This window comes from Molossus molossus, unplaced genomic scaffold, assembly GCF_014108415.1.
Source record: "Molossus molossus isolate mMolMol1 unplaced genomic scaffold, mMolMol1.p scaffold_m16_p_6, whole genome shotgun sequence".
NCBI classification, from domain to species: domain Eukaryota; kingdom Metazoa; phylum Chordata; class Mammalia; order Chiroptera; family Molossidae; genus Molossus; species Molossus molossus.
Window position 1 is genome coordinate 42,360,471 of NW_023425399.1, and position 27,952 is coordinate 42,388,422.

Below are 27,952 nucleotides of genomic sequence, written 5' to 3' on the forward strand. Positions count from 1 at the left end.
TTTCATCTTACATTTGTATGAGGGCCATAATTTTACCTTTTTGAAACTTTCTTTAAAAGTTTGGAGGTTTCATCAACATCCCAATCGATTCACCTGACAAAACCAGGGAAATCATGTTGCTGAAGAAGATGAAATCAGGTTAGTACATCCATTGAAGGAGCTCTGTGATTGGCTTGTGAAGACAAATACACTTATATAAATTACCTGTTCTTAAAATTCCCAGGAAATAAGGAAGTTAAATTTCTAATACTTTAAATGTGCTATATATTTTTTAAAGCCTTCTTACAGAAATTTCTAGTACAGAAAGAATCTAGGTTGAAATAATCAAAACATATCTTTGTCCAATTATATATATATATATATATTTTTTAATAATATTATTTTTTTTATCCTCACCGAGGGAAATTTTTCCATTTTTAATTCAGATGGAGAGGGCGGGGGAAAGGAGAAGAGAGAAACAGAAACATCGACGTGAAAGGGACACATCGAGTGGTCGCCACCTGCACACGACCCAACCAGGGCCGGGGACAAACTGCAGCCAAGGTACATGCCCTTAGCCAGAACGAACCCGGGTCTCTGTGGACCGCAGGCTGACGCTCTAAATGCTGAGCAAAACCGGCCAGGGCTATTCAATTATATTTAATGGTTGGTTAAACACACACATCAATGTCTTTCTTCAATGTAAAGTATAATGCAAGTAAAGTATTTTATTTTAGCTTATTCCCTTACTGAGAAAATAACTAATTTGAATTTCCTCAATTTATACAAGTGTAATGATCAAATGACCTAACATTACTCTTACATAATGTTTTGGAACATGAAAATGTAAGTTTGCTCAACAAAACTGAACAATTATTCCGACAAACTTTCTATATTAACAGTAATTGTTTCACAGTACATCAATTTAAACGAATTTCTACGATCTGTAATTTAAAACTCTCTACTAATACTAAATTGAGCTAATTAATTGTAATTCTTGGACGCCTCGACATGTTCTAAGCATAATTTTAAATTTAGATAGTTTTGCTTATTTTTATATGCTACAGAGAGGCTATTTCTCTGGGCCAGATTAATAACCTTAATTTCACGTTGCCACTTATTAAAAGGCGTAAAATCAGTTGTGGTGGCTGCATAAGTTGCGCACTACGTAGTTAGAGGTTTAGTCTTCTCCCGTGCTTGACTATGACAGTTCTCAGTCCTTCACCTCCGGGTGGAATGGCAAGGATGGAAGAGCAGAGGGGAACTGTGCTGTAGTGCCAATCCCCGCAGGCAGCGAGAGACATTAGAGCGAACGAGGGGATGAAGTAGAACCAAGCCTGTGGAATTCACGATGAATCATAACTAGACTCAAACACCCGCCTCCACACAAGCGTGTCCGCACAAGCGTGTCCGCGCAAGCGTCTCCGCACTCCACCGCTCCCACGCTCCCTCCGCCCCTGCCCGCCCCTGCCCGCCCCTGCCGCGCGCTGACGCCTCTTTCCGGCAGGCTTCATTTCCTCCGCGCAGCGCCACTCCTTCTTCCGGAGCCATACGTCATCGTTCTCGCTTCCGGGTAACTAAGGCGATGAGAGGAACTTCCCACTGAGGCGAGCGGACTTCGTTGTTGGGTCAGGGCGAGTTCCTGAGGCGTGCTGCCTGCGCCTAGAAAACAGTCCGGAAAGCTCCGGGGTTTTCTAAAGCGGAAACGTTTAGAGGTGAACGTGGAGAAATATATATTCCAAAGAACTAGGGTTTTGTACAGTGTGGTACGACGGTCTTGCCCTTTTCCAAGATGGCGGCGCGGCTTCCCTGAGTGTCTTACTTCCGCTCGTCTGCCGGGAGGCGCTCTTTATTGGCCCGTGGACGGGCGCTGTGGCTTGATTCACAGGGGCGTTGACCAATCCGCGGAGAGCTGAGCTGGACTTGGCGGTGGGAGCCTGAGTCCGGCTCTTGCTGTTGTGGGCACGGACTGCTACGGCCAGGTGAGTGGGGACCGGAGGTCTGAGCGCACGGGCATGGGTCTGTAGGCGGCGAATGGTTTGCTCCTGGGGTGAGTTCTTTTACGGTCGGGCAGAGGAACTAGGGCAGTTGGTGATCCAGAAGTCTTCCGAGAGGAAAGATTTCCCCTCCAGGCCTGGCATCGGCATGGCTTCTGACTCGGAATCTCTCAGAATGGCGGGGTGCGGAAGGACCCCCAACCTCCTTTTTCATTTGAGGAACTCGTGTTTCAGGTGACATGACTTCTGCTTCCTGAACTCAGGTCTTCTGACTCCCTTAGGTTCAAGCTTTGGTTAGACTTGGTTTCTGTCTTAAAAACGTATACCTTGGTGGGATACGAGTGGTTTCCATTTTTTTTGGCAGATATTCCTATAGAATCGTTCCAGCCCTTTCATTTATTCAGCCTTTAATCTCTTGAGATACCCTTCCTCTTTGAGAATTTGGTGTAAGCCATAGACGCAACTCCCTAGAAAAATGCACATTCGTTCATGCACAGAATTTTGTATAAGTCTCAGGATTATTTGAGCCCGAAGTCCCCAGTGGGTTATGTGCCTAGGGTTAAGAATCTATGCTGTACTGACACACTCATGGGTCAGACTCCCTGAGCACAAAAGTCTGCTAGGGTTGGCTCCAGCATAGCAGCTCCTCTGCTGTAGTCACAGCAGGTCCTCACAGTTGATCAGCTTCGGGGTCAGTCCCTCCTAGTGATGCCAAGAGCAGTGAAGGCTCAAGTATAACAGGAGCTGCACACAGTTCATGGGGGTGGGAGGGTGTATCTGGAGCACCCAGCTCAGGTGAACCAGGAGGTTGTGCCACTGGACCCTACAGGACACCTACTACCCAAGGCCAGGACATGTAGCAGCTGTGCTAATACAGAGAGACAAGCATAGGGAAGCAGGCAAAACGTGGAGACAAACTAACAGATCTCAAATGAAAGAACAGGAGAAATCTCTGGAAAAATAACTAAATAAAATGGATGCAAGCAAACTACCAGACAGAATTTAAAACTGGTTATAAGGATGCTCAAGGAACTTAGTGAAAACTTCAACAGCATGAAAAAGGACATGGAGTCATGACTGATTTGATTCAGCGATTAAAGTGTTGACCCGTGGACCAAACAGTCGTGGATTTGATTCTGGTCAAGGGCACATACCTTTGTTGTAGTTCGGTCCCCGGCCCTGATTGGGGTCATGCGGGAGGCAACCAATCGATGTGTCTCTCTCACATCGATGTTTCTCTCGCTCTTTTCCTGCCACTCTGACGGAAAATAAATGGAAAAATATCTTGGGTGAGGATTTAACAAAAAACGGATATAGAAACCGTAAAAAAGCAATCAGAAGTGAAGGATACACTAAATGAAATGAAGAATAACTTACAGGGAATCAGCAGTAGAGTAGATGAAGCTGAGAATTAAATCAGTGATTTAGAATATAAGGAAGCAAAAAACACCCAATCAGAACAACAGTAAGAAAAACAAATACAGCTCTAGCCGGTTTGGCTCGGGTTAGAGCGTCGGCCTGCGGTCCAGAGAGACCCAGGTTTGGTTCCCACTAAGGGCACGTACCTCGTACCTCGGTTGCGGTTTGTCCCCAGCCCTGGTTAGGTTGTGCGGGTGGCAACCACTCGATGTGTCCCTTTCACGTCGATGTTTCTCTCTCTTGCTCTCCCTCCCACTCTATCTGAACAAAATATCAAAAAATGTCCTTGGGTGAGGATAAAAAAAAATAAAAAAGAAAAACAAATACAAAAAAAATGAAGATAGTGTAGGAAGCCTCTGGGACAACTTAAGGTGATCCAACATTCACATCATGAGTGTGCCAGAAGGAAGTGAGAGAGCAAGAAATTGAAAATCCATTTGAAGAATTAATGACAGAAAACTTCTCTAATGTGGTGAAGGAAATAGACATACGAGTCTAGGAAGTGCAGAATTCCAAACAAGATGAACCCAAAGAGGCCCACACTGAGACACATATTAAAATGCAGAAGGTTAAAGACAGAGCATTTTATTTATTTAATTAATCAATTTATTTATTTATTTATTGTTTGGGTATGTGCCCCTAGTGGGAACCGAACCCAGGACTCTCTGGTCCGCAGGCCGATGCTCCAACCGCTGAGCCAAACCGGCCAGAGCAAGACAGAGCAGTTTAAAAGCAGCAAGAGAAAAGCAGTTAGTTACCTACACAGGTGCTCCCATTAGCCTGTCAGCTGATTTCTCGTCAGAAACTTTGAATGCAGAAGGGAGTGGCAATAAAGTGATGAGAAGCAAGGACCTACAACCAAGATTGCTCTACCTAGTAAAGCTTTCCAGACAAGAAAAAGCTAAAGGAGCTCACCACCACCAAACCAGTATTCCATGAAATGTTAAAGGGTCTTCTTTAAGAACAGGAAGGAGGAAAAAAAAGATAAAAAATATGAACAATAAAATGGCAATACATATCTATCAGCAATTGAATCTAAAAAACAAAAAAAGTGAATAAGCAAAACAGAAACCAACTGGTAGATACAGAAAACATTTTGATGGTTGCCAAATGAGAGGCAGGTTTAGGGGTATGGGTAAAGTTGAAGGGATTAAGAAGTACAGATTGGTAGTTACAGAATAGTCATGTGGATGTAAAGTGCAGCATAGGGAATATAGTCAATAATGTAATATGTATGGTATCAGGTGGGTGCAAGATTTATCAGGATGGTCACTTAGAAAATTATATGATGTCTCATCACGGGGTTTACACCTGAAACTAATATAATTTTATTTGTGAACTGTAACTAGAAAAAGAAAAAAAAAGAATCCATGCTGTAGAAGGTACAAGGGGAAGAGACTTTGGGAAACAGAGAGCAGGTTTTAAAATGTAGATGCTTGAGGATATTGGTTGGAGCCAATACTTTTTAATAATGAACTGTTTTGAGAGGGGAAGCTGTCAATGAAGTCTACTGAGGTACTTGCTGAGAATTGTGCTATTAGAACATCTTCCCTTTGCCATCCAGAAAGCTGCAGAAGTGCCTCCTGTGTACACAGTGCTTCAATTTCCCGCTTTTTCCAGAAATAACAAATACATACCTTAGACTAGAGTTTCAGATGGAGCAAACATTTGGAGTTTTTGTGGGCTGGGATGTGTATAGTAGAGTAATTCATTCATTTGCTTTTCTAGCCATATAATATTATTACCTTGGTTCAAATTATTTACAGTATGGCACTTTTGATGATAACATGGAGACAATTATTATTCAGCTCTGTATGAAATAAACACCAGAGGCCAATAACATCATTGATTCTTCAATTTGCTCCCACCCCCACCCCCATTTTTCTTGATGTGGTTGTTCCCTTCAGGCCTAATAGCTGAGGTGTAGCCTAGGTTTTAGGATTTAAACAGGATGTATAAAACATTCATGGAGTTGGCATCATCGGGGTTTGAAAAGGTTAGTCTGAATGAGTATCTTATTACTGGAGTCATTCAGGGCATGGACATAAGCAACCATGGTGAGGAGAGAAGTCTTGGTGAGGAAGTCACTCAGCATAACAGCAAACTTTCCTTTGTAATTTTGGTTATACCAAGTAAAACACTCAGAACTGGTGGCTTTTCCCATTTTGAGTTGGATTTGCACATCAGTATCCAGTTCTTTTTTCCACAGGTAACAAAGGGAGGAGGGAAAAGGACACAAAAACAAGACCACTTGGAATGTAAAATTTAGTAGTGTTTACTTTAGTAGAGCAAGGAAGGAAAGGGATCAGGGAGGAAGGTAGCTGGATGCTAAAACATAGTTTGATACTAACCCTTGGGCAAGGAGCTGAAATTAGCTTGGCAGAGATGATGAGATGATATGAGGAAGTTTAAATGCAGCTTAGAGATGATCAAATGATTGTAAGCCTCCTCCTTTTTTTTTTTTAAGTTTTAGAGAGGAGAGTTGAGAAAGGAACAGTAGTCAAAGATAACTGTGAAGTTAATCAGCTTTTGGGGGTCAGTGGGAAGCAAGATACTGTCACCCTACAGTGACAGGTTCGTCCAGACTAAGTGTTAAGAAACATTATGTTAGGGGACCATTTTTTTTTGTCTTGAAGTTTAGTTTATAATTTCACATACAATTAAAATTTTATCTTCAGTTTGTTTTTAGACTATGGCAACATATCTGGAGTTCATTCAGCAGAATGAAGAGCGGGATGGTGTGCGTTTCAGTTGGAATGTGTGGCCTTCCAGCCGACTTGAGGCTACGAGAATGGTTGTTCCTCTGGCTTGTCTTCTTACACCTTTGAAAGAACGTTTAGATTTGCCACCTGTACAATATGAACCCGTGCTCTGCAGCAGGCCAACCTGCAAAGCCATTCTTAATCCACTTTGGTATGAATTCTTTTAAAAACTAGTAAATGATGAATATAATAAATTATGATATGTTTTTTTAGGTAGAGTGGAAGGGAGGAAGGGAAAGAGAGAAACATTGATGTCAAAGAGACACATTGATTGGCTGCTTCCAGGAGATGAACCTGCAACCCAGGTATGTGCCCTTGACCGGGAATCGAATCTCTGACCCCTTGGTCCTTGGGCCAGTGTTGTAACCACTGAGCAGACTAGCCAGGGCTAAATTATGACATTTTCTGATTCTCATATAAGTGATTGGATTTTGGCAAGTTGCCAAATTTGTGATTAGTAGATGGTGAGATTCTTAGTTGATGATTACTTTTAGATATCTGGTGCCCTGGCCAGGAAGCTCGGTTGGTTAGAGCATCATCCCGATATGCCAAGGTTGCATGTTTGATCCCCAGTCAGGGCGCATACAACAGTCAACCAGTGAATGCATAAATAAGTGGAATGACTAATCTGTGTTTCTCTCTTTTCTTTCCTCTTTCTCTCTCAAAATCAATAAATAGAATTTTTTTTTTTTTACCTCATGTCCTCCCATTCACAATACAAACCAGGCAAAGGGAGCCCGGGCTAAGGTGTATATGGGGTGGGTTTACTCTACCGCCTCTTTCTGTATAGTCAGTGCAAGAACACAGCCTGTGGTAAGCACCAGGAGGCCAATAGAAAAATTTTTTAAGTGATCTGTTTGGCATAATACTTTAGATAAAGTTAGAATTTATGGGAATGAGATGGAAGTTTTTCCTTGTGTGAAGTATACTAAATTGAAATTTAGTAGTTTCACATATCTGAACAATGAAGATGTTAGAAAAACTACAAAGACTGTTGAAATGACAGGGCAAAAGATGTAACCTGTAATTCATATATGGCATAAAATTTTAAACATTATCCAGGAAATTGGAAAAGAGAAAAAAGGACTTACTAATTCCTCTCTACTGCCTTTGGAAAGAAATTGTTGTACGTAACAGCCAGAACTTTAATTGCAGTGAAGATTTTACATACCTTTATCCATATACCCACACAGAAACATGCCTATGTAATTTACTAAACTTAAAGTTTACATTTGAATGCTTTCTACCTTAAAAATGAAAATGTTACCCAGTTTTAATATTTATTTTTTTCACAGTCAGGTCGATTATCGGGCAAAACTTTGGGCCTGTAATTTCTGTTTCCAAAGAAATCAGGTATGTGAATTATTTTTAAAAATATTTTCCATGTTTGAGTTGTACTGTGAAAAATTAAGTGAGGTTGAATTGTGCCTTGGCTTGCAGCAAGATGATAGCTCTAGTTAAGCATGATATTGAATATTGAACATTTGTGATTTTTCTGTTGAATGATGACTCAGTTGTATTATTTGCATCCTTGTTATTTGCTCTGGAGGAGACATAGAATCTCTTTTCTTGTAAATTCTCTGTAGGCAGTGAATATGTTACCATAAGAAAATAGATAATGCCCTGGCCAGTTGCTCAGTGGTTAGAGCGTCGACCTGCGGACCAAGGAGTCCCAGGTTCGATTCTGGCCAAGGGCACATACCTCGGTTGCGGCTAGTCCCCGACCCATTGGGATTGTGCAGGTGGCAACCAATCTCTGTGTCTCTCTCACATCAGTATTCTCTCTCTTTCTCCCTCCCACTCTGTCAGAAGATAAATGTAAAAGTATCTTCGGGTGAAGATTAAAAAAAAAGGAAAACAGATAAATTGTTTCTGTTTTATTTGACTTCAGTTTATTCTAATTGGATAGTGTATGTTACTGCATTTCCATTTTCTGATCTTTCTAACTTTTAGGGTCCAAGTATTGGTGTAAAGCTTCCTTTGGCTAAGAAGATTTTAAACTACTAAACTAAAAAGAGCTCACAAATCACAAGAAAGACTTCTCTTTAAAATGAATGTGCTACCCTGGCCAATGTGCCTCATTGGTTAGAGCATTGGCCTGTGCACTGAAGGGTTGCAGGATCAATTCTCCGTCAAGGGCACATCTGGGTTTCAGGTTCGATCCCCAGCCCTGTTCAGGGTGTGTGCAGGAGGCTGTGCAGGAAGCAACCAGTGGATGTTTCTCTCTCTCTCTCTCTCTCCCTCTCCCCCCCCCGCCCTTCTTCCCTCCCCCCATTTCCCCCTTCCTCCCTCCATCTTCATCCCCCTCCCACCCTCTCCATCCCCCTCTTCTTTCCCTTTCCCCATTCTTCCCGCTCTCTTTCCCTAAAAATCAATGAAAAAAATATGCCTGGGCTGGCCATTATGGCTCAGTTGGTTGAGCATCATTCCATGTACCAAGAGGTCATGGATAGGATTCCCAGTCAGAGCACATGCCTGGGTTGTGGGCTTGATCCCAGGTAGGGAACATGCAGGAGGCAGCCGATCAGTGTTTCCATCTCTCTCTCTCTGTCTCTCTCTCCCCCTTCCTCTCTCTCTCAAAATCAGTAAAAACATAGTAAGAAAATATGTATACATATAGGTACATGTATCTCCTTGGGCAAGGATTAACAAAAAAAAAAATTTTAAATAAAGTGAATGTGCCTATGATGGAAACATTCTAAAACTGAATTGTGAAAGGAGAAACATTTGTAACAAAAATAAAATAAAAAATAAAAAAAATAAAACTGGATTGTGGTGATCATTGCGCAACTCTATATTTATTAAAAGTCATTGAATTGTACATTTAAAATGGGTGGATTTCTTGGTATATAAACTGTACCTCAATATAGCTGTTAGAAAAAATTTGTACCCAACATAATGTACAGTGCTTTAGCAAATCTTAAGATATTAATAACATGCATTTATTTATTCATATATTTGATCATCATTATAATTAACAGTCTAATTCTTGGAAACAACAACAACCATAAGTCCAGTGGTGAAAAGAATAATGTACAGTTGATGACTAACTATATATAGGCTTGGAAACTGTAAGCTGATACCATTCATGATTTATATCTTAAATCATGATTTAGAAGTATATCTTAAACATTTAAATCTTAAAGACATTTCTACCTCGTAGTATGTTCTGAATTGATGTCTGTGTTTAATATAATTTATTGTGAAAATTCGAGAATATCAAAAGACATTGTCAACAGACTAAAAAGGAGACCCACAGAATGGGTGAAAATACTTGCAAATAATTATCTAAAAAGGCATTAATATCCAGAATATATAAAGAACTCCTAATACACAAGAACAAAAAACCGTCAACCCAATTCAAAAATGGGTAAAGAACTTGAATAGATATTTCTCCAAAGATATGAAAAGATATTTATTAGTGATGCTTACCAAATGACGCAGCATTTCCACTTCTGGATATATACCCAGATGAATTGAAAGCAAAGTCTTAAAGAAATACTTGTACATCCATGTGTTCATAGCAGCATTATTCACAATAGCTAAAGCATAGAAGAAACCCAAGTGTCCATTGACAAATGAATGGATAAACAAAATGTAGTATAACACATACAATGGAATATTTAGCCTTAAAGTGGAATTTCTGACATGTACCACCACTTGGATGAATCTTGAGGATGTTATGCTAAATTAAATAAGCTATTTACAAAAAAGACAAATACTGTATTATTCCACATTGATGAGCTGCTTGGAGTAGTCATATTTATAGTCAGGAATTAGAACTGCAGTTTCTAGGGTATAGGGGGAGGCGATAATAGAGAGTTACTGTTTAATAGATTCCAGATCTTAGTTTTTCAAGATGAAAAGAGTTGCAGAAAATGATAAATGTATTTAACATCACTGAACTGTACACTGAAAAAAGATTAATATGGTGAAATGTATATGTACTTTCCTATAATAAAAATTTGGGAGAAAAATTCAACCTGTAAACTAAGGATTTAAAATGTTAGGAGGGAGTTATAAAAAACAAAAGAAAATGCTTGTGACATGTTCACAAAAAGGTCACAAAATTATATATATAGGGCAACCTAGGCTGTGTGTAAGTCTGAAAGAAAATGCCATGATGTTGACAGTCACTACCTCAAGGTGATAGAATTATGAGGTTTTTCTTTCTGTTTTCTAACATTTTCCTGTACTTGCCAGTTTTTTTTTACAGTGAACATGCATTACTTTATTGATTAACAACTGAAATAATAAACCCAAATGAAAGCTTTGGTCTCCCACATAGGCTGTTGATGAGACAGCTAAAATCTCTGCCTTTAGTTTGCAGGACAATGCTTAAGAAATGGTTTTTTTTTGGTTTGTTTGTTTGTTTTATAAATTTTTTATTTATTTTTTTGTTACAGATATTTTACTTTTTTCACCCCATTGGCACCCCCCCACCCCGCCCCATCCCCGGCTTAGTTGTCCATGTCCATTGGTCATGCATACATGCATATAAGTTCTGTGGTTTATCTCTTCCCATCCCCCCCACCCCCTCTTCTGAGGGATGTCAGTCTGTGCCCTATTTCCATGTTTCTGGGTCTACTGTATTCCTCAGACTGTTATGTTCATTATATTCCGTATATAAGTGAGATCATGTGGTATTTGTCTTTTTCTGCTTGGCTTCTTTCGCTTAGAATACTTTCCAGGTCCCTCCATGTCGTCTCAAAGGATAAGAGATCTTTCTTTCTTACCGCTGCATAGTACTCCATTGTGTATATATACCACAACTTCTTTACCCATTTGTCTACTGATGGACACTTGGGCTGTTTCCAGATCTTAGCTATTGTAAATAGTGCTGCTATGAACATGGGGGTACATATATTCTTTCTGATTGGTGTTTCAGGCTTCTTAGGGTATATTCCTAGAAGTGGGATCACTGGGTCAAATGGAAGTTCAATTTTTAATTTTTTGAGGTAACACCATATTGTTTTCCACAGCGGCTGCACCAGTCTGCATTCCTACCAGCAGTATATTAGAGTCCCCTTTTCTCCACATCCTCGCCAACACTTGTTGTTTGATGATTTGTTGATGGCGGCCATTCTGACAGGTGTGAGGTGATACCTCATTGTTGTTTTAATTTGCATCTCTCTGATGATTAGTGATGTTGAGCATTTCTTCATATGTCTTTTGGCCATTTGTATGTCCTGTTTGGAGAGGTGTCTATTCAGCTCCTCTGCCCATTTTTTAATTGGATTTTTTGTCTTCCTTTTGTGGAGTTGTATGAGCACTCTATATATATTGGAAATTAACCCCTTATCTGATACATCATTGGCAATGATGTTCTCCCATACAGTGGGTTGCCTTTCCATTTTGATGATTGTTTCTTTTGCTGTGCAGAAGCTTTTGAGTTTGATGTAGTCCCGTGTGTTCATTTTCTCCTTTGTTTCTGTTGCCTTAGGTGATATATCAGTGAAAATTCTGCTCCGTATTATGTCCGAAATTTTGTTGCCTACATTTTCTTCTAGAATTTTTATGGATTCACGGGTCACATTTAAGTCTTTTATCCATTTTGAGTTTATTTTTGTGTATGGTGTAAGTTGATGGTCTAGTTTCATTTTTTTGCATGTAGCTGTCCCATTTTCCCAACACCATTTGTTAATGAGGCTGTCTTTACTCCACTGTATGCTCTTGCCACCTTTGTCAAATATTGAGCGTATTGCCTTGGGTCCATTTCTGGGTTTTCAGTTCTGTTCCACTGGTCTATATGCCTGTTCTTGTGCCAGTACCAGGCTGTTTTGTTTACAGTCGCTTTGTAGTATAACCTGATATCTGGTATTGTGATCCCACCTACTTTGTTCTTCTTTTTCAAGATTGCTGTGGCTATTCGGGGTCTTCTTTGGTTCCATATGAACTTTTGAAATATTTGTTCTAGTTCTATGAAATATGTCGTTGGTATTGTGATGGGGATTGCATTGAATCTATAGATTGCTTTGGGTAGTATGGACATTTTAATGATGTTAATTCTTCCAATCCATGAACAGGGTATGTGCTTCCACTTTTTTATATCTTCCTCTATTTCTTTTTTCAATGACCTGTAGTTTTCTGCAAATAGGTCCTTTACTTCTTTGGTTAAGTTTATTCCTAGGTATCTTAATTTTTTTGGCGTGATGGTAAATGGGATTGTTTTTTCAGTTTCTCTTTCTGTGAGTTCATCATTGGTGTACAAGAATGCCGTCGATTTCTTGACGTTAATTTTGTATACTGCTACTTTGCCAAATTCATTTATTAAGTCTAGTAGATTTTTAATGGAGTCTTTGGGGTTTTCTATGTATAATATCATGTCATCTGCAAATAATGACAATTTCACTTCCTCCTTTCCAATTTGGATCCCTTTTATTTTTTCTTCATGTCTGATTGCTATGGCTAAGACTTCCAGTACAATGTTAAATAAGAGTGGCGAAAGTGGACATCCCTGTCTTGTTCCTGTTCCTTTTTTTTTTCCTCACCGGAGGACATTTTTCCATTTTTTGTTCAGGTAGAGTGGGAGGGAGAGAAAGGAACAGAGAGAGAGAGACATCGACGTGAAAGGGACACATCGAGTGGCTGCCACCCGCACAACCGACCAGGGCCGGGGACAAACTGCAACCGAGGTACGCGCCCTTAGCGGGAACCGAACCTGGGTCTCTCAGGACCACAGGCCGACGCTCTAACCGCTGAACCAAACCGGCCAGGGCTTGTTCCTGTTCTTAATGGAAATGTTTTTGGTTTCTGTCCATTGAGTATGATGTTGGCTGTAGGTCTTTCATATGTGGCCTTTATTATGTCTATATAGGATCCCTCTATTCCTACATTGCTGAGCGTTTTTATCAGAAATGGATGCTGGATTTTGTGGAATGCTTTTTCAGCATCTATTGATATGATCATGTGGTTTTTATTCTTCATTTTATTTATGTGGTGTATCACGTTTATTGATTTGCGAATATTGTACCAGCCTTGCATCCCTGGAATGAATCCCACTTGGTCATGGTAAATAATTTTTTTGATGTATTTCTGGATCCGATTTGCTAATATTTTGTTCAGGATTTTGGCGTCTATGTTCATCAGGGATATTGGCCTGTAGTTTTCTTTCTTTGTAGTGTCTTTTTCTGGTTTTGGAATTATAATTATGCTGGCCTCATAGAACGTGTTTGGAAGTCTTCCTTCTTCTTGAATTTTTTGAAATAGTTTGAGGAGAATGGGTGTTAGTTCTTTTTTGAATGTTCGGTAAAACTCCCCGGTGAAGCCATCTGGGCCTGGGCTTTTGTTTGCTGGGAGAGTCTTGATTACCTCTTCAATTTCCTTAGTTGTTATTGGTCTGTTCAAGTTTTCTATCTCTTCCGGGTCTAGTTTTGGGAGACTGTGTGTTTCTAGAAATGTGTCTATTTCGCTTAGATTGTCGAATTTGTTGCCATATAGTTGTTCATAGTAGTTGTTAATAATCTTTTGTATTTCCGTGGTGTTGGCTGTTACTTCTCCTCTTTCATTTCTGATTTTGTGTATTTGGGTTGTCTCTCTTTGTTTCTTGGTGAGTCTAGCTAAGGGTCCATCAATCTTGTTTATCTTTTCGAAAAACCAGCTCTTTGTTTCATTGATCCTTTGAATTGTTTTTTTGGTCTCTATGTCATTTATTTCTGCTCTGATCTTTACTATTTCCTTCCTTCTACTTGCTCTGGGGTTTTCTTTTTTTTTAATCCTCACCCGAGGATATTTTTCCATTTTTTGTACAGATAGAGTGGGAGGGAGAGAGGGGAAGGGAGAGAGAGAGAGAGAAACATTGACGTGAAGGGACACATCGAGTGGCTGCCACCCGCACGACCAACCAGGGCCGAGGACAAACTGCAACCGAAGTACGTGCCCTTAGCGGGAACCGAACACAGGTCTCTCCGGACCGCAGGCCGACGCTCTAACCGCTGAGCCAAACTAGACAGGGCTGGGGTTTTCTTTTTGTTTGCTTTCTAATTCTTTAGGTTGTGAGGTTAGACAGTCTATTAGAAATTTTTCTTTTTTTTTTGAGGTAGGCCTGTAGTGCTATGAACTTCCCTCTCAGAACTGCTTTCACTGCATCCCATAGATTTTGTGTTGTTGTGTATTCATTTTCATTTGTTTCCAGGAAGTTTTTAATATCTTCCTTGATCTCCTCGGTGACCCATTCATTGTTTAATAACATGCTCTTTATCCTCCATGTGTTGAAATGTCTTTGCATGTTATTGTTGCAATTGATTTCTAGTTTCATGCCATTGTGATCTGAGAAGATGCTTGATATGATTTCAATCTTCTTGAACTTGTAGAGATTTAGTTTGTGTCCTATCATGTGGTTTATCTTTGAGAATGTCCCATGTGCACTTGAGAAGAATGTGTATTCTGTAGTTTTGGGGATAATTCTCTGTAGATATCTATTAAATCCATTTGGTCTAGTGCTTCATTTAGAGTCTCTGTTTCCTTGCTAATTTTTTGCCTAGAGGATCTATCCAGTGCTGTCAACGTGGTGTTGAAGTCCCCTGCTATGATTGTATTGTTGTAGATTTCTCCTTGGAAGTCCTCCAGAAGATTTTTAATATATTTTGGTGCTCCTGTATTGGGTGCATATATGTTTATCAAGGTTATATCTTCCTGTTGAATAGATCCTTTCAATATTATGTAGTGACCTTCTTTGTCTCTAGTTATGGCCTTCATTTTGAAATCTATTTTATCAGATATGAGAATTGCTACCCCAGCTTTTTTTTTTCTTTCCATTTGCTTGGAAAATTTTTTTCCATCCCTTCACTTTCAACCTATGTGAGTCTTTTGTTGTGAGGTGGGTCTCTTGTAACCAACATATAGATGAGTCATGCTTTCTTATCCAGTCAGCTACTCTGTCTTTTTATGGGAGCATTCAATCCATTTACGTTTAAGGTGATTATTGATATGTACTTATTTATTGCCATTTTTGTTTTGTGTGGTTCTATTTTTCTTCCCATTTCTACTGCTAATTGCAGCAGTCCTTTTAACATTTCTTGCAGTGCTGGTTTGGTGCTAATGTATTCCCTTAGCCTTTTTTTTGTCTGGGAAGCTCTTTATTTGATCTTCTATTTTGAATGATAGCCTTGCTGGGTAGAGTAGTCTTGGATTCAGATTCTTGTTTTTCATGACTTTGATTACTTCATGCCATTACCTTCTGGCCTGTAGTGTTTCTTGTGAGAATTCAGCTGAGAGCCTTATGGGGTTCCCTTTGTAGGTAACCTGTTGCTTATCTCTTGCTGCTTTTAGGATTCTCTCTTTGTCTTTAATTTGTGGCATTTTAATTACTATGTGTCTTGGTGTGGGCCTGTTTGGGTTCTTCTTACTTGGGACTCTCTGTGCTTATTGAAGTTGAATGCCTTCTTCCTTCACCAAATTAGGGAAGTTTTCTGTCACTATTTTTTTGAATATATTCTCTAACCCTTGCTCATTTTCTTCTTCTTCGGGGACTCCTATGATGCGAATATTATTATGTTTCCATTTGTCCCACAGTTCTCTTAAGTTGTCTTTCTGTTTTTTAATAGTTTTTTCCTTTTGTTTTTCTGATTGGTTGATTTTTTTCTACCCTTTCTTCTAATTCACTGATCCGGTCCTCAACTTCCTCTACTCTGCTTTTTAAACCTTCCAAAGTGTTTTTCATTTCTGATATGTCATTTTTGATCTCTTCTTGATGATTTTTTTTTTTTTTTTTTTATCCTCACCCGAGGATATTTTTCCATTTTTTGTACAGATAGAGTGGGAGGGAGAGAGAGGAAGGGAGAGAGAGAGAAGCATCGACGTGAAAGGGACACATCGAGTGGTTGCCACCCGCACGACCGACCAGGGCCGGGGACAAACTGCAACCGAGGTACGTGCCCTTAGCGGGAACCGAACCCGGGTCTCTTCGGACCGCAGGCCGACGCTCTAACCGCTGAGCCAAACTGGCCAGGGCTCTTCCTGATGATTTTTAATTTCCACTTGGCTTATTTTCAGTGTCTCTATGTCCTTACTCATGCTGTTCAGCTTCTCAAGATCATGACTCTGAATTCTAGCTCTGTTAACATGCCTAATTGCTCCACATTGATCTCATGTTCAGTGGAGGTCTCTTGCTCTTTCATTTGGCTTCTGTTTCTGTGTTTCACCATTTTGGCTATCACTGTGGGCTTTGGAGCCTGTCAAGTTTTCCCTGTGGGTGTTGGTGTTCTGCTGTTTGTGGCTCCCTCTCCAGTATTTAGATGAGCGAGGGAGGACCCACGTTAAACACCACTGTCAAGTCTTACTTTCCTGGTTAAAGTTGCCAGCCCAGGAAAGGTACTGTTATCCTCTAGCTTTTTGCCGGGAGGCTAGCAGTCGAAGTTACTTGATGAGTTTTGGGTTGTCAGTTGATTGATAAGCTCCCTCATGTGCTCAGCACAAGGGGATTTCCGGAGGGTGGGGCAGATGCTGGTTGTTAGTGAGCCTCAATTAGCACTTCAATGGCCCACAGGGTGGGGTTGGATCTCCGAGGGAGGGGCTGCTGCCTCTCCTCAGAGCCCTGGGAAGGAGCAATATGCCCACTGTCCTGTGTAGCTGCACTCAGCAAAAGCTCTGAGTGCCCTCCAAATCCCGAGTGTCCCGACACAGTTCCAGTCCAGTCTGCCCTCCCTCTGCCGGAGCCCAAGGTGTGTGGCTGTGGCTGTTTTAGCCTCTGTCCGGCTCTGCGCTGTGGAGCCGCCAGGGAGTGTAACCAGAGGGTGCCGCTTCCAGCTAAGGCTGCTGCCGAGCTGTGGACCATGGGCTCCCAGCCCCCATCTCGCGCCTTCGCAAGGCTACCGGGATGGAGTCATGGTCCCTCGTTATATGGTCCTTGCAAGCTGCTTTTTCCCATCAATTTGTCTGTGTTATAGTTGTAATTCCAGTTTGGTTCTGGGAGAAGGTCTGTGTAGCTTCCGTTCACTCCGCCGCCATTTTTCATCTCCAAGAAATGGTTTTTAATAGTTTGTTTTTTAATCATTCAGAAACTACAGTGTAACCTAAAACTGCATTAAAAAATGTTATAGTGTGATATAAATATAAGGAATGGTTATAGATTTTAAATTATGATATTTGTATTTTAGGAACACGTTTATTTTGTGTTTTCAGAATTAATATATTGTAATCAACTATTTTTGGAAGTGAAAAATAAAAGGTAAAATGTACAAATATTTCAGCCTTAATAAAACATGGCTTTGTTTTCTTTTCAGTTTCCTCCAGCTTATACAGGCATATCTGAGGTGAATCAGCCTGCTGAATTAATGCCCCAGTTTTCTACAATTGAGTATGTGATACAGGTAACTTGTTTGTCACACATTTAATGAGTAGTGTTAAATACCGAGATTCTCTTGAAAGGCTTTGTCTTCCATATGGAGTTAAAGCGGTAAGAGCAGCAAGATCCTAAACATTAGGTTATGGTGTGTGTGCACTTTCTGGCATTGTTTTCAGGTCTTGGGAGAAGGCTATAAAAAAGGCAGCACTGATTTTTTTATTTATTATTATTTTTTTTTATCCTCACCTGAGGAAATTTTTCCATTTTTTGTACAGATAGAGTGGGAGGGAGAGAGAGGAAGAGAGAGAGAGAGAGAGAAACATCGACGTGAAAGGGACACATCGAGTGGCTCCCACCCGCACGACCAACCAGGGCCGGGGACAAACTGCAACCGAAGTACGTGCCCTTAGCGGGAACCGAACCTGGGTCTCTCCATACCGCAGGCCAACGCTCTAATCGCTGAGCCAAACCGGCCAGGTCAAGGCAGCACTGATTAAATTCAGTTCCTTTCACAGCCTTCTCCATTTCAGTTGATGGTACTCCACCTTCTAGTTGTTCAGCTTAAAAACCTTAAATTCATCCTTCTCTTTCTCTCTCTCTCTCTCTCTCTCTCATCCCATATCTAATTCATTAGGAAATGCCATTGCTTCTGTATTCAAAATTTATCCAGAATTTGTCTACTTCTTTCTTCCCACTGCTCCTATCCTGGGCCATTCACCACCTTTCACTTGAATTACTGGCATAGTCCCAACTATTCTTTCTTGTTTTACGCTTGTCCACTTAAATTTTTATTAACCCAGCAGCCAGAGGAACTCTAAAAACATACCATGTTTCCGGCCAGTGTGGCTCAGTGGTTGAGTGTTGACCCATACACCAAGAGGTCTCCAGTTCGATTCCCAGTCAGGGCACATGCCCAGGTTGTGGGCCTGATCCCCAGTGGGGGGCATGCAGAAGATGGCCAGTTGATGTTCTCTCTCATCGATGTTTCTGTCTGTTTCTCCCTCTCTCTCTAAAATAAAGGAAAAAAAAATTTTTTTTAAACATATCATGTTATTTCTGTATTCAGAAACTTCCAGTGCTAAAAATGGCTTCATTTTCACCCCGAGTAACATACAGTTTTTAGAGCCCTTTGTGAGCCAGCTCTGTGTTACCACTCTGACCTCAGATTTTGCCTGTGTCCTTATTCAGCAAGATGGGCCTCCTTGACTTGCCTCCAGCATGCCAGGAACAAGCATGCCAAGAACAAGCATGCCAGGAGCACTTGTGCCTGTGGGCTTTGCTCTAGCTTTTCTTTAGGCACACTCTTGTGGTCCTCCAGGTTTTTACTCAAATGTTACTTTTTTAATGAGCCTGCCCTGACCTACCATTTAATACTCGAACCTGCCCCCTACCTCCACTTCTGGCATTTGCAGTTCCCTTTCCCTTCTCCATTCCAGAAAGTTAGTTCTTTGAGGTTGGCAGAGGTCTTTGTTGTTTTGGTTCACTGATGTATCCCAGGATCTGGAACAGTGTCTGATGACACTTAGAAGGCTTTCAAAAACATGGAATAAATTGTTAGATACAAATAGTTTTTTCTTTGACTTTATTTTAATAGAACCTTACATTAAATGTCATTTGTTTTAGCTGTTCTTGTCCCCTGACAGTAACTGTAGATGAAGACTTTTTATTTGCATACCTGATTTGACTTAAAAGAGCTGGATATGTCTATCTCTAGATTGATTATAATGTTGTTTTTCTCTGCATAAAGCGAGGTCCACAGACTCCTCTAGTCTTTCTCTATGTGGTTGACACATGCCTAGAAGAAGAAGACCTTCAAGCACTCAAAGAATCTCTACAAATGTCCCTGAGTCTTCTTCCTCCAGATGCTCTGGTGGGTTTGATCACATTTGGGAGGATGGTGCAGGTTCACGAATTGAGTTGTGAAGGAATCTCCAAAAGTTATGTCTTTCGAGGGACCAAGGATTTAACTGCAAAGCAGATACAGGTTTGTGCTTTAAATTTGTTTTTTTTTTTGTTTGTTTGTTTGTTTTTTTTATCACCCGAGGATATTTTTCCATTTTTGTACAGATAGAGTGGGAGGGAGAGAGAGGAAGGGAGAGAGAGAGAGAAGCATCGACGTGAAGGGACACATCGAGTGGCTGCCACCCGCACGACCAACCAGGGCCGGGGACAAACTGCAACCAAAGTACGTGCCCTTAGCGGGAACTGAACCCAGGTCTCTCCGGACCGCAGGCCGATGCTCTAACCGCTGAGCCAAACTGACCAGGGCTGTTTTTTGTTTTTTATAATTCTCGCCTAAGGGTATTTTTCCATTTATTTTTAAATAGAGTGAGGAGTGGTGTGGGGGTGGGAGGAGGGTAGGAGAGAAACATTGATGTGAGAGAGACACATCGATTGGCTGCCTCCCTAATGACCCCAATCAGGGCTGGGGACTGAACTGCAACCGAGGTATGTGCCCTTGACCGGACTGAGCCCATGACTCTTTGGTCTGTGGGCCAACGCTCCAACCTCTGAGCCAAACCAGCCAGGCCTGTGCTTTAAATCGTATACAAGCAGAAGCAAGGGTATTTAAAAAAAATTAAGTAGTCCTTTCCTTTCAGTATTAGAGGAAATGAGTCTTTTTGGTTCTTTTTTAGGATATGCTTGGCCTGACCAAGCCTGCCATGCCCATGCAACAAGCAAGACCTCAACCACAGGAGCACCCTTTTGTTTCAAGCAGGTGAGGTACTGACATAGAGTTTTGCACATACAGTAGTTAGTATACAGGGAAATCCACTCAAGTGAGTAAAGAAAAACATTAGAATTTGTAGTTTCTTATTTTTAGAGAAAAAAATAAATTATTAAGCCTAACCAGTATTTAATGTTTAGTAATGTATTTAGCAACAGAACTTATGTATTAAGTATAACTGAATTATATATGTGTTCACATACATGTGGGGCGGGTTTGTTTGAATGTTTTTCCTGCTAATGTTCTATCATCTCAAAGGTTTTCCAGACCATGGGTTCAGTCATGCCCCTCCTCTTAAACATATGGCTGTTGTCCTTTTTGATTCTGAAGTAAAACTGGGAAAATTGAAAAGGTTTCTGTTGGGTGTCCTCAAACCTGAAACAAGGCACATAGTTCACTCGGCCCCTTGAGTGTCTGGGGCTGCCCTGGCCTGGATTAATATTCAGCAAACATGATAAAATGCATTGCCTGACCTGCTGGGAACAGTCTTGTACCCTGTTAAGAAACCAGTGTTCCCCAGCCAGTGTGGCTCAGTGGTTGAGCGTCGAACCATGCACCAAGAGGTCGCCAGTCAGGGCATATGCCCTGGTTGTGGGCCAAATCCCCAGTGGGGAGCATGCAGGAGGTGGCCAGTTGATGTTTTCTCTCATCAATGTTTCTCTCTCTCTCCCTTCCTTTCTCTCTAAAATCAATAAAGGGGGAAAAATTAAAAAAGAAAGAACAAAAAAAGAAACCATTGTTTCTCTCTATTACTCCCAAGGCTTAAGAGAAACACAAATTATGAATCTTTAGAATGATGAAGGTTATCCACATAATGAACGTTATGATTTGTTCCTATTTAAATTTATTCTTTTCCATGCTACATATATAAATTGCTAGATATATGAGAGAGGGAAGGAGGGAGGGAAAGAGAGTGGGGGAAACATCAATGTGAGATAGATACATCGATTGGTTGCTTCCTTCAGGAACCCAACCAAGGCGGGGATTGAACCTGCCATCCAGGCATATGCCCTTGGCAGACTGGTGCTCTACCAACTGAGCAAAATTGGCCAGGGCTAAGATGTATTTTTGAATAAAATTGCTTCGAGTTGTTTTGTTTTTGTAGTTAGAGATACCTTTGAAGAAAGAAAATTGCATGTTTTTCTATTCTGAAAATTTATTTTGAAGAGCCGTAACTATGTGTTACTTAGGGCTGAAGACCAGAGTACTTTTGTAAACCAGAATTGATGTGTCTATTCAAAATTGCACAGGTTTCTGCAGCCTGTTTACAAGATTGACATGAACCTCACTGACCTTCTTGGGGAGCTGCAGAGGGACCCTTGGCCTGTAACTCAGGGGAAGAGACCTTTGCGATCCACTGGTGTTGCTTTGTCTATTGCTGTTGGCTTGTTGGAGGTAACTGAGACTTTACTGGGACCCCTCAAACCATGCATACTTGGTATCAGAAGTTGTGTTTATTGGCCCTATTTGAAAATCAGTTGCGCCCGGCCAGTGTGGCTCAGTGGTTGATCATCGACCCATGCACTAAGAGGTCGCCCGCCGGTTCATTCCCAGTCAGGGCTCATGTCCAGGTTGTAGGCCCGATCCCCAGTGAGGGGCATGCAGGAGGCAGCCGATTGAAGTTCTCTTTCATCAATGTCTATCTCTCTCTCTTCCTCTCCTTTCCTATTGTCTAAAATCAATAAAGAAAAATTATTTTATTTATTTATTTATTTATTTATTTATTTATTTATTTATTTATTTATTTATATTTTATCCTCACCTGAGGACATTTTTGCATTTATCTTTAGATAGAGCAGGAGGGAGAGAGTGGGGAAGAGAGAGAGAGAAACATCATTGTGAGAGAGACACATCGACTGGTCGTCACCCACACATGATCCCAACTGGGGCAGGGGACAAAATGCTACCGAGGTACGTGCCCTTAGCAGAAACCGAACCCAGTACTCTCTGGTCCGCAGATTGATGCTCTAACTGCTGAGCCAAATCGGCCAGGGCAAGAAAAATTATTTTTAAAAAAAGATCAAGTTCTCATGAGAAACACAAAGTAATTAGGGCAATGGGAAGTGCTAACAGTAATTAATAAAAGTGTACAAAACCTTCAGGTTGGAAGAGAGAAGGCTGCTTCTCTGCATTGTCATCTGTGTTATTCTGTAATATTAGTATTCAGTATAGCTGATGAGAATTCATCTTTGTAGTATTTTTTTAGGGAAGCAGAAACATACTTGGGGTGGAGTTGCCTGCTTTTACAATGTTGCCATTTATTGTTTTAGGGCACTTTTCCAAATACAGGAGCCAGGATTATGGTGTTTACAGGGGGTCCCCCGACCCAAGGTCCTGGAATGGTGGTTGGAGATGAATTAAAGGTTCCTATTCGTTCTTGGCATGATATTGAGAAAGATAATGCACGTTTTATGAAGAAAGCAACCAAGGTAGGTGCTCCTGGATACAGGCTGTAATCAAGTTGTGGTAACCCAGTGTTGGGTTTGGGTTCCTCTGGAGTGATAGCTATTTTGTTGAGGCATGCTTTGTGGTCAGCAAGTTGCTCTTGCTGAGAAGATTTTGGCTGCTGTTAAATTACTACCCTAATTCTGAGAACTTAGAGTGGGTGGCCTTAAAACTGCCAAAAGTATTTTGAGATTGAAACTCCATTTTAATTATTTAAAAAAAATCTTCATATTCCTGTTTTGATTATATCTCTTTGGTATAATGAGGCATACCTAGTGAATAATGTTACTGTTTCATAAAGATGGTTTACTTCTTTTCACAGCACTATGAAATGCTTGCTAATCGAACTGCTACAAATGGCCACTGCATTGATATTTATGCTTGTGCCCTTGATCAAACTGGACTTTTGGAGATGAAATGCTGTGCAAATCTTACTGGGTATGTTGACAGCAAACACTTGGAAGTGTGAGGGTGTTTATTTTAAGAAAAGAGATGTGTGATGGAAGGATAGGAAAGGGGATGGCTGTCTTACATAAGTGTTCAGATAGCTCCAGGCTGTGGCTTCAGTGGCTTAGAAGGTGTGTGGGCCTCTTGGAGGACGAGACAGTGGTGAATAGGAGGTCTCAAGGGTTCACTACGAATAAATCATTCTAACTAATCATTATCAGATTAATTTCATTTATTTTTTTTTTCTTTGAATGTTTTCATTGATTTTGATTTTTATTATTATTTTTGAGAGAAAGAGAAATATCAATGTAACTGAGAAACATCCATCTGCTGCCTCCTGCACATCCCCTACTGGGGATTGAGCCTGCAACCTGGGCATGTGCCCTGACCAGGAATCGAACTGGGACCTCTCAGTCTATGGGACTGACACTCAATCCACTGAGCCATACCAGCTGAGCGTTCATTTCTTTCTTAAAGTTGTTACAGATACCAGAGCAGGAAAGAAAGTAAGTACAGTGTATGTGGCCTTCAGCAAGGTACTTCTTTGTGAGAAGGGGGAAAATTGGGTCTGAATGCTGGAACAATTAAGAGACCCTTCACCTGGCTTTAGTGACCTTTCCTCATGAGTAGCACTGAGCACACGCTAAACCTAGAGGGTGCATCACAGGGTGTGCTGCTGAATTAGAGCCTAAGTCCATAACGTGCACACAGATCACAGTGTAGAGCCATGATTTTCAAAGTGCAGTGGTGTCTGGCCAGCAACCTTCAGGGCTCCTGGAGACTGCTTAGAAATGTATGTCTTCAGGCCTCACTCCAGACCTGAATCAGGAACTGTGGAAGTGCAACCTGACAATTGGTTTTAACTAGGGATTCTGGTGCACATGAAAGTGAGCGAACCACTGATGTACAGCACTGTTCTGAAGCTGGGGAATCACATTAGAATAACCTGAAGAACTTGAAAAACTACTTTTGCTTTGGGTCTTCCCAGAGATTCTGAATTAGTTAACGTGGGTGTGGCCTGGGCATGAGCACTTTTAGTGATTCTACTGAGGAGCAGAATTTGAGAACCACTGGTGTGGACCCTTACTACTCAAAGTGTAACTGAGCACAAGTAGCATCAGCCCACCTGAAAGCTTATTAGGAACACAGCATCTTGAACCTTACCCTAGATCTGTTGACTCAAAACCTGCATTTGAATATGATCCCAGGTGATTTATATGCACACAATAGTTTGAGAAGCACTGGTATAGGGCTTTGTGTGGGCCTGTGTTGCTGCTAGTCCTCACCGAGTAAAGAGAGGAGGGAGGAAGATAGAACCAAGTTACTTGAAGCTGTCTTGGAAAGCAGCAGATGTGTTAGGTGACACTAGCTGTATCAGGTGAACTTCTACAGTGCCCTCCAGGAGTTCATGGAGCAGCCACACAAAAGCTTTAGTGTACTTGTGAACATTCCTGAGTTTGTACACCAAAGTTTATGTGTATGTATATTTTTTCTGTGGAGTGGAACCATCATTTCCATCAGATTTTCAGTTAGGTCTTTGACTCCTGAATGACTTTAGTATTTAGGTCACATCATCTTTTGCACAAATATAGAATCAGGGAGGTGTGTTAGCAGTGATATTTAAAAAAAAAAAAAAAGTAGAGGTTTTCGTAGATAACTAACCTAAAACAAGCCAACAGTTTGGGATGACTTCCAGCAAAGACAAGGTGATCCTATACTGTGTTATAGGAGTTGCTTATCTTCAAAGAAGATCATAGTCTTGATTTCCTTGATGCTTGTCACTCCTTATTTCCATTGTGTCATTTCCCTTTCTGACCATTTTTATTCAAAGTGACATATAGATGAACTGGAGATGTTCAAAAGGGAGCAGTAAGAGTGATGGAGACAGCCTGAAACTATGTTATATGGAGAATGATTGAAGGAGCTAGAAAAGATGGCTAAAGACATATGGGGTGTGAGAACTATTCAATAATTGCAGGCCTGTTCTGTGGAGATGGAATCAGATCTGTATGTGACCATAGGGAAGAACTAGAGTCAGTGCTGGAAGCTGCTAGAAAACAGAATTTTACGGTATAAAGGAAAACCTTTCTTAGCAGTCAGCACTCTCTGAGCTTGGAATGGACTGCATCTCCCGTACTGGAGATGTCTAATCTGGATGATAATTTGGCAGCTGTTTTGGTAGAGGGCAGGTGTGAGTCAGTGTTAGGTTTGTGTGATTGTGACGGAAACCCCAAACAGATTTTTTTCTCTCTCATTGGAGGTAGGCAGCAGCGCAGGAATATTAATTTCATCATTATCAGGAGCTGAGGCTCCTGTGTTGCTCCACCACCTCAATGTGCTGCTAGGTTCTAGCCATGTCTATAGCAGCAGGAAGGAGGAAGGGTTGAATAAGTACACATCCCTTCCTGTCAGAACACCCCCTTCTCCTTAAATCACAAGGGCCACTTCCAATAGGCACAGCTGAGTCACACAGCCATATGCCAAGCAGTCAGGGAAATAGTCTTTATTCCAGGAATCCAAGGATCCCATGATAAGGAAGGTGGGAAGGGTATATATTTGAGGCCAAATAGCAATCACTATCAGTGGAGGAGCTTGACACTGAAATAGCTAGACCAGATTATCTTGTGTTCTTCCCAATTCTGAGATCCTGTTTAATGAATTTGCTGTGCTTGTGTGCCCAAATACATGAAATGACTTTTTTTTCCTAATATGTTTTTATTGATTTTAGAGAGTAAGGAAGGAGGAGGGTGGAGAAAGAGAGAGAAACATCCATTGGCTGCCTCTTGCATGCCCCCTACTGGGGATCAAGCACGCAACTCCCATGTGTCCTGACAGCCATTTGAACAGTACCCTCTAGGTGTACGAGAGGATGTTCATCCAACTGAACCACACCAGCCAGGGCGAAATACTGAAATTCTGAACAATATTTTTCTCTAACTTCAAAAAGAGATGACTATAGCCCTGGCCGGTGTTGCTAAGTGGTTAGAGTGTTGGCCTGCGGACCAGAGAGTCCCAGGTTTGTTTCCCGCTAAGGGCACATACCTTGGTTGCAGTTTGTCCCTGGCCCCTGTTGGGGTTGTGTTGGTGGCAGCCACTCAATGTGTCTCTCTCACGTCGATGTTTCTCTCTCTTCCTCCTCCTCTATCTGAAGATAAATGCAAAAATGTTCTTGGGTGAGGATAAAAAAAAAAAAAAAAGATGAATATAGATATTTATAAGCCAGAAAAAGTAATTCATGTAAAGCCAGAGGTTCACTGTTTTGTGGCAATAAATTAAACTGAAAAGGATTTCCCATAGGCCTGTGTATTTTCCATACCAAAGAAGTATGAGAAGAGTTGGAGATGTTTTCTCAGTAGATGACCTATTAAACCTGCACCTGTGGGTTTATTGATTGGAGGTTTTGGGGGTTTTGTTCGTTTGTTTGTTTACTTTTTATTTTGAAATAATTGCAGATTCACAAATTGTAAAAATAGTACATAGAAATCTGTTTATACTGCTGGTCTATCTACTCCCAGTGGTATCATATGTAAATACAGAGTACACTGTCAAAACTAGGGTATTGACACTGGCACAATACAGTTTGCTCTATCATAGACCTTGCTTGGATTTTACCAGTTTTTATACATGTTTGTGTGTGTGTGTAGTTGTATGAGAATTTTGTTGTCTCTGTAGATTTGTGTAACTGCCACAGTGATCGAGATACAGAACTGTTCAAAAGTATTCTGTTTTTAATATTTTAAAAATAGTGTCTTTCCTAAGTACAAATTGAATTTTCTGTTTCCATTTAAGTTAGTAGCACTTTTATGGACATGGTTTCCTTTTTTCCCTTAATCTTTAAATTATTGTTTGTAAATACTGAGGGAGCATCTGAATGGTTTTCAACCATCCTAAATATTCACTTTTTTTCTTTTCCAGAGGCTACATGGTGATGGGAGATTCTTTCAACACATCTCTCTTCAAGCAGACATTCCAAAGAATTTTTAGTAAAGATTTTAATGGAGATTTCCGAATGGCATTTGGTGCTACTTTAGAAGTAAAGGTACAATAAATTGTTTAAACTTGAGTGGAAGAATAGTGTTCTTCTTTATTTAGTAGTCAGACTTGTGAAAGCCTCAGCCTGCCAGATACAGGTAAATTAAAAGGTTCCCAACAACATGTATTCATTCTAAATCTTTGATTCTTGAGGATGGCCTATATATTTATTAATGTTCTAAACAAAGAGTTGTCTGGCTCCCCTATAGGCTGTACTGTGCTCTGCTGTAGGATAGCAGGCCTTAGAAGGGGTGGTGGGTTGAGCACAGAGGCAGCCACACTGTGTGGAGCATTCTCCCAGCTGTTGGTATGGGTCACTGCATGCACAGAACCTTGGTTTATGTTTAGTGCCAGCCTGAAGTATACCTAGAGTGCTCTAAAACAGTGCAGATTGTGAGTTTGGATTTTGTTTTACCATGTACGGACTGATAGAGCATGATGTTCTTGATTATAAGTCGTTGAGAAAACAAAAGGGGCTATTAGAACATATGATTGGAATTAGTACTTTGAGAGTTAAGTCATCTTGGTTAAACTTCAAACAACATTCTCAAATGTTTGGGGGTGGTTTTTTTTGTTGTTTTGGTTTTTTTTTTTTAATTTTTCTTTATTGAGTTTAGAGAGAGAAGAAAGGAGAGATAGAAACATCGATGAGAGAGAGCATTGACTGGCTACCTCCTGCATGCCCCCCACTGGGAATCGGCCCTGACCAGGAATCGAACCAGCGACCTCTTGATGCATGGAGTGAGCCACACCGGCTGGGCTTGTTTTTAAGATGAAGAGGAGTGGACTTTGCTGAAATGAATTCCATTTAAAAAGTCTTAACTGTGTTTGTTGGCCTTGTCATTGTGTTGGAGTTCAT

At 40.8% G+C, this 27,952-nt stretch overlaps 1 protein-coding gene and 1 non-coding gene across 4 annotated transcripts in view; one reads left to right on the forward strand and one right to left on the reverse strand.

Annotated features, from left to right (window-relative positions):
* The first annotated feature begins 1,559 nt into the window (after positions 1–1,559).
* The window catches only part of SEC23B (SEC23 homolog B, COPII coat complex component), a 58,641-nt gene continuing 32,248 nt past the window's right edge, over positions 1,560–27,952 (forward strand). For 2 of the 3 annotated variants that reach the window (XM_036244432.1, XM_036244433.1), the window contains exons 1-10: positions 1,560–1,961; positions 6,074–6,308; positions 7,453–7,510; positions 17,380–17,466; positions 19,189–19,425; positions 20,078–20,160; positions 21,420–21,564; positions 22,440–22,598; positions 22,937–23,052; positions 26,977–27,100. In XM_036244432.1, coding sequence (XP_036100325.1) covers positions 6,088–6,308; positions 7,453–7,510; positions 17,380–17,466; positions 19,189–19,425; positions 20,078–20,160; positions 21,420–21,564; positions 22,440–22,598; positions 22,937–23,052; positions 26,977–27,100 — 1,230 coding nt within the window. In that variant the 5' untranslated portion in view covers positions 1,560–1,961; positions 6,074–6,087. Of the gene's footprint in view, positions 1,962–6,073; positions 6,309–6,424; positions 6,463–7,452; positions 7,511–17,379; positions 17,467–19,188; positions 19,426–20,077; positions 20,161–21,419; positions 21,565–22,439; positions 22,599–22,936; positions 23,053–26,976; positions 27,101–27,952 lie in introns of those variants that run through there. The other variant, XM_036244434.1, reaches the window with a different exon arrangement.
* LOC118619474 lies at positions 6,854–6,987 on the reverse strand. Its single transcript, XR_004957247.1, has one exon. It is a non-coding gene; the product is annotated as a small nucleolar RNA SNORA51 (small nucleolar RNA).